This window comes from Electrophorus electricus, chromosome 8 (genome assembly GCF_013358815.1).
Source record: "Electrophorus electricus isolate fEleEle1 chromosome 8, fEleEle1.pri, whole genome shotgun sequence".
Classification (NCBI taxonomy): Eukaryota; Metazoa; Chordata; class Actinopteri; order Gymnotiformes; family Gymnotidae; genus Electrophorus; species Electrophorus electricus.
In genome coordinates, this window is record NC_049542.1 from 22,948,744 (window position 1) to 22,954,866 (window position 6,123).

The following is a 6,123-nucleotide window of genomic DNA, read 5'->3' on the forward strand; positions in this document are numbered from 1 at the left end:
TGACAAAGTTACACTACCTTAGGCTCAGAAAGGTTTTGTGTATTATACGTTATTGATTAATGAAAATGATCGATTTACTGTAAGAGATGAAATTAAAGATTTTTTTTTATTGTACAGCCTCAGAATTATTTTAAAATGAGTCTTGGTTTTTGGTTGTTGTTTTTTTTTTTGGGGGGGGGGGGGGGGGGGGGACCGTGTTCTCGCGATATAAAAGACGCGATCATGTGGTAACTGCGGGTTGCATCCTGGGAAATAAACAGTGCTACGTTAGCGTCAGCATCGTTTACTGTGTTGTGAGCGTTGCTGGTGAGAGCCTTGGCTGGGTTAGCTAACCTAGGTTATCCGGTGGCATAGCGAGTGGTTTGACGAATGGCACTGAATCTTCGTACCACAGGATTTTGGTAGGTGAAGTGACAGTGGGACGTGATTAGTATGAGGACTTCGGACTACAACGTAACAGGGGACACGGCAGTCATCTGGGCTTCCCACCACGATGGAGTCTTGAAAGTTGGGATTTTGCATTGATTCATTTCTTGAAACCGAATTGGACGAATTGTTTGGCAGTGTGTAATGATCCCAGTCGAGCAGGAGTTGGTGTTGCCTTGTGATATTTATAAACAGGATCGACGATGCCAAACTAGTGGGGGACAACGGAAAGTATGGCGTTTATTACTGAACGGCAGCCAAAACATTTGGAGTACGAGCCTTTGAAGAGGTACGATTGTAAACTGGTGGTCTCCGGAGAAGTCCGACCGATTTGCTGTTGGACATCTATCTAGCTTGTTAGAGTAGGCTGCAAGTCAAACTAGCTGGACTGTTTCTCACCAAAAACCGCTTTTGGGACGAGACCGTCCTGTGTGCGACGCATTCACTCTGCGTTCATTTTCAGCATCTGTTTAAAACACTTCAGTACAAGGTCCCTTGACTCAGGGGGTCACCGATAAATCAGACTGGGTCCCCAGTGCGTGTTTTGACGAGGTCCTGGCAATCGGTGAACATGTGGAGCCTGGCGACAGCAACGCTGCAGATCTTGGTCAAATCTCTTAAACACGCAGCGGGCAAGGGTCAGATTCAGTTGAGTCGATGGCTACAGCGAACGCCGGATTCAGCGGACTGTGATAAAATAGACATATTAATATGCAATGCCTTTGACGAAGGAGGGAGTGTCGGAAAGTCTGACCCAAACATGGAGAATATTGGCGAAACAGGGTTGCCGTTCGCAGGGGACTTCAGGAACCCGTGTTGCATTACAACCTGTTGCTTTAAAAGTGCTCTAGTGGCGTGTGTTTTAACAGCTGTGTGTTTCTCCTCCGTGGCGCTTGTACGCCAGTATCTGAAAGACCTGCTCCTCTGGGTTGAAAGCTTAGACAGCTTTGTGGGGGCTATACTCTTTATAGTCGGACTGATAACTGTGTCTTTTCCCTGCGGCTGGGGCTACATCGTTTTAAACGTGGCCGCAGGTTACCTGTACGGTTTTGTGCTGGGAATGGGACTAGTGATGGTTGGGGTTTTAATTGGGACCTTCATAGCGCATTTAGTCTGCAAACGGCTACTTACAGAGTGGGTTTTGAACAAGATTGGAAACAGCGAACAGCTGAGTGCTGTCATCCGAGTTGTGGAGGGTGGAAGCGGACTCAAAGTAGTGGCCTTAGCTAGACTCACACCAATACCTTTTGGCCTCCAAAACGCGGTATTTTCGGTAAGTTATTTACATACAAGTTAATAACTGTCTTCTGATAGTGTTTTTATGTGTTTTCGAATAATCATCTCTCGATTCAAACCGTTTCATTTGCAAATGTATTTATTCTTGAATTTAATCACTGCAAAAACTGAGTTAAATGTTACTGTACATCTAGAGATTTCTATATGTCTTGATCCCTGTTGAGTGAAATAATTAAGACACACTCTGCTTCCTTTCTTTAAGTCAACCCTGAGTGTTCTTCACATACATTGAAGGGATTTGGCTGTCTTTCATAGTCATTTTATTCCCTGTGGTGTTGCATACCCTGCATTTTAAATATTTAATTTATTGACACACGAGAGAGAACTGCTACCATTTTGGATGGCCAAGGTCATATGCGTGAGATCACACTCAGGTGTGAACTCACACATCAAGTGCTTGACTGCAGTGTGCATGAGATATACAAAATGTTTTAATATTAAATTGACAATGATTAGGTTCTTGTCCAGGTTGTGTTTCTGGTAAATTAGTAGATATAATAACTTGGATGGTTTTAAATTACATTTTAAAACTATTTACTTAACATTCACATGTTAACAATCATCATAGATTGAAAGGTGGCAGGCATATAATTGCAGACTGATTTATTTTAAGAATGGTTATTGTGCAGTTTAAAATGACTTTATTTGATATGAATATCTTCAAAAATATTCTCTTATAGATTTTTTTTCTACGTGGAATCTAGCCAGCATTCCCAAGGCTTACAGCCAATTTACTGAAGGTCTTCATCTCTATGGGTGAAGATTTGCATTTGTTTAGGCAACCTTATCTTATCCTGAATGTGGCTGACTCTAATTTATCTGTACTTGGAAACAAACAGTAGACAGATTTGTACATTTGTTTACTGTGGTGGTGGTAATTACGTTGCTGCTGATGTTGGCAGTACTGGGGCCAAGGGTGACTGAAAATTTAATAGGTAGGTTATTCTTATGTTTTATAAAAGTTTACATTTTTTTATTAGCTATTGATGCTACAGAGATCCTTCATAAATGAGGTGAATGTTCATACTCTCTTCAGTCCATTTTGGTAGGCAAATAGAAAGCCTTTTGTGGCTTAAATTCTTGCTATTTTGCTTTTCTATTTTACATAACTAAAGCTGTGAGCTATCAAGTACAATAATGTGTACTTAACCAGTCATACTGGAATGATGTTGCACTTGTCTTCAGTAAGCACTTTCTGCAGTCTACATTACAGAGCATCCTGCATTTTTCGCTGAAGTAGAACGTGCTGCAATTTGTGAGTAACCCAACACGATGTGGACTGCATAGTAGGCAAAAAAATGGCTGAGTGGATGTAAACTATCATTCTGTTTGTTGGACTGAAACAGAAAATGGAACATCGAAGGTGGAACAGGAAGCAAAATGGTGCTCCTCAAATGCTTTCAGGCAAACCTCTCTTTTTTTTCCCCCAGAAAGAAAAAAAAAAAGCAATGAACGCAGAAGAGTTGGTTTAAGATGATAGGAAACAGGATATGACCTCATAGTAACTCATTAGCATAATGAATACAGATTCTAAAGAGTTTATGTAGGTGGTGCTGCAGTATGGTGGGGATGTTGCCTGACAGTAGAGGGGAAAACAAGCACATGGACATGTTTTGTTTTGGATTTTCTTTTTTGCTTTTATCAGCAAAGCATCACATTTTACAGTCTGTGTCATCACTTTCAAAACTTGCAAGAGTAGCCTATAAACATCACACAATACCAAAATAGTAACAAATAATTTACATTAACAAATAATAGTTTCTATCCTTTCCAAACAATTAACAAGGAAGAATAAGAGAAGAAAGGGGGGGGGGGGGGGAAGAAAACCATCAGTCTGCCATCTGTCTTCATCACTGATGAGTCACACGGGAGCATTGACACCTTTTTCCATGCAAAGCCCCTGTGTTCTCTGCTTTCAAGTTAGATCCTAGTCCATTATTCATTAGACAGCGATTGTAAATCCCTACCCTTATTCAGGCTTATATTTCTTGCATGAAAGGAGGTGTAACTTAACATGTGTCTCAAAGTGTTAAGAATATACCCCAAGCACTCTGCCTATAGGGTCCACACAACACTGATGGTTAATTTAAATATCTAGTTGCAAAACTAGAGGCTAACAGTGAGCTATGGGATAAGAAAGTGTAAGCCTACACTGCCTCTGGTAAAATGATAGGATGTATCAATATCTGAGACTGTCTGGACATTACATAACCTGAGTTACAATGGTTTATTTTCAAACAACAAACAAATGGTAGGTATATAAAGCTCCTTTAAAACAAATTGAGTTTTAAACTTTTTTCCACAACTGTCAAACTTTGTAGTGTCCTGCCAGTTTTATGTGGTGTTCATCAAGGTGTCCTAAGGCCGCCAATTCAGTGTGACCACACATTCATTGATGGCGGGTTTTGTTCATCATAAAGCTTGACTAGTTAATAAAATCCGACATGCTACTTTTATGATGAAGAATTGCATAATAATCAATGTGGAAGACATAAATGTCAGTCTTCACGATATGTTCTGCTTTCCTGTTTAGATAACAGATGTGTCTTTGCCAAGTTACCTGGTGGCTTCCTCAGTGGGCCTGCTACCCACCCAGCTCCTAAACTCCTATCTCGGGACTACTCTGCGCACTATGGAGGATGTTATAGCTGAGCAGAGCATTAGTGGATACTTTGTGTTCAGTCTACAAGTAAGCAATTTCCAACCATACAAAGAGCACTGCTGTGACCGTCAGTGTCCCAATGCCCCAACTGTGCTCATTGTATTTAGGTTCTCAAAAGGATTGAGAGTTCAACCTTTGAACTTAAGGACTTGTGCCTTGACTGTCATGATGGGAGAAATATGTCTCTCTACTTATGCACACATTCTGGGGCATGTTATGTTGCCTTCTAGCTTTAAATATTAGAAATTGAGTAATAGAAAAAGCTATTACTAAAGACAAGGATGGCATAAAGATGTTTATCTCTAAAAACCATCCAGTCTGTATTGTTAAAAGCATTTGCCCTCTTTTTCTCCTCAGATCTTTATCAGTATAGGTCTGATGTTTTACGTCGTGCATCGTGCACAAGTGGAACTTAATGCTGCCATTGCTGCCTGTCAGATGGAGATGAAAAGCTCGCGTATGAATGGCAGCATGGCGAACCACGGTGGCTCCGCCTACTGCAGCAAAAGAGCCTCAGCAGGTGGGGGGATTAACGTGGTCTGATGCCTCATGTCAACATCCCTCCTGCCGTGAGTGCTTTTTGCCTCTAGATAGCAATTCCCTGACAGGAATACCAAGGGGAGGATGGATCAGAGGGGCTCACAAGGCGGCATCAGGGAGCCTGTGTCCTGGCAGTTTGGCCGGCAAGAGAAGCTGCTGCTTTGGTCAGTCTTGTGTGTTGAGGGTTAAATGCTGGTTGGTGGCAGTGGATTCACAAAGATGAGGACCCTCTCCAGAGTTGATCAGCACTGCTTGGATAATTCTCCTCAAAGGCTTGGACACTGGGCCAGTATTTTGTAATGAAAGATACAAGTTAAAGCAAAACCTAATAGTTTCCTTGATACATTTGGTTTGTAATTAGTTATTTTTTTATATGGTATAACTTCAAATGAATTTTTAATATAAATAGAGCAGGTTCAAAGCATGTGTGTAATGAGAGTACTACAGTGTTGTAGAAGATATTGATGTAGAGGGCTCAGCCGCTACTGTATATCAGATGGTGCTCAATGAGCAACCTAGAGTTCTAGTATTATGATTTTAGGTTAATTACCCTAGCTGTAAATGCTAAATGTTGTCTGTTTTTAGACTATTATTATTATTGATTGATTATTGTTATTATTATTATTATTATTATTATTATTATTATAAATGAGAGGAATTGCACCACCAGGCTAGAAAAATGTTTGTTAATTTTGACAAACAAAGATCACTTAGCAGTTCTACCTTTTTGTTAGGGACAGATGGAAAGGAAGGAAAGTTTCTCAGCAGGATATTTATGAATATACTGCCAAGGACCTTGAATACAGCATGATTAACTGAACAGTGGGATCTTATGTGTTCAGTCTCTCCATACTCTGCTATGCAGAGGATTGCTTAAGTCCCTGGCCTTTTTTCTTATTTAACTGAAAGCTTTATAAGGCTGCTATAATTTTTTTTCTCAAGTCACTTGTTTAGATTTTTACATTGGAACAAATTTGCATTGCATTATTTAACGTGTGCAATACTTGTTAGGCTATCTATGTTAATATTTTAGGTAGTCTGAATTATTATATACAAAACTGGAAAAGTAATTTGATAACACTTTACACAGCTCTACCACTGTTGCACTGTACGTGTACTATTATTTACAGTGTAACATACAGAGTAACAATGTGTAACAACACAGTTGGACTTCCTTTGCACATACCGATTGTCTGTTT

The 6,123-nt window shown here is 40.1% G+C and overlaps 1 protein-coding gene across 1 annotated transcript in view; it reads left to right on the forward strand.

Annotated features, from left to right (window-relative positions):
- The first annotated feature begins 251 nt into the window (after positions 1–251).
- Positions 252–6,123, forward strand: part of tmem64 (transmembrane protein 64) — a 5,988-nt gene continuing 116 nt past the window's right edge. The window contains exons 1-3 of the mRNA XM_027015863.2: positions 252–1,699; positions 4,256–4,411; positions 4,742–6,123. The exon at positions 4,742–6,123 is cut by the window's right edge and continues 116 nt beyond it. Coding sequence (XP_026871664.2) covers positions 998–1,699; positions 4,256–4,411; positions 4,742–4,927 — 1,044 coding nt within the window. The 5' untranslated portion in view covers positions 252–997 and the 3' untranslated portion in view covers positions 4,928–6,123. The remainder of the gene's footprint in view (positions 1,700–4,255; positions 4,412–4,741) is intronic.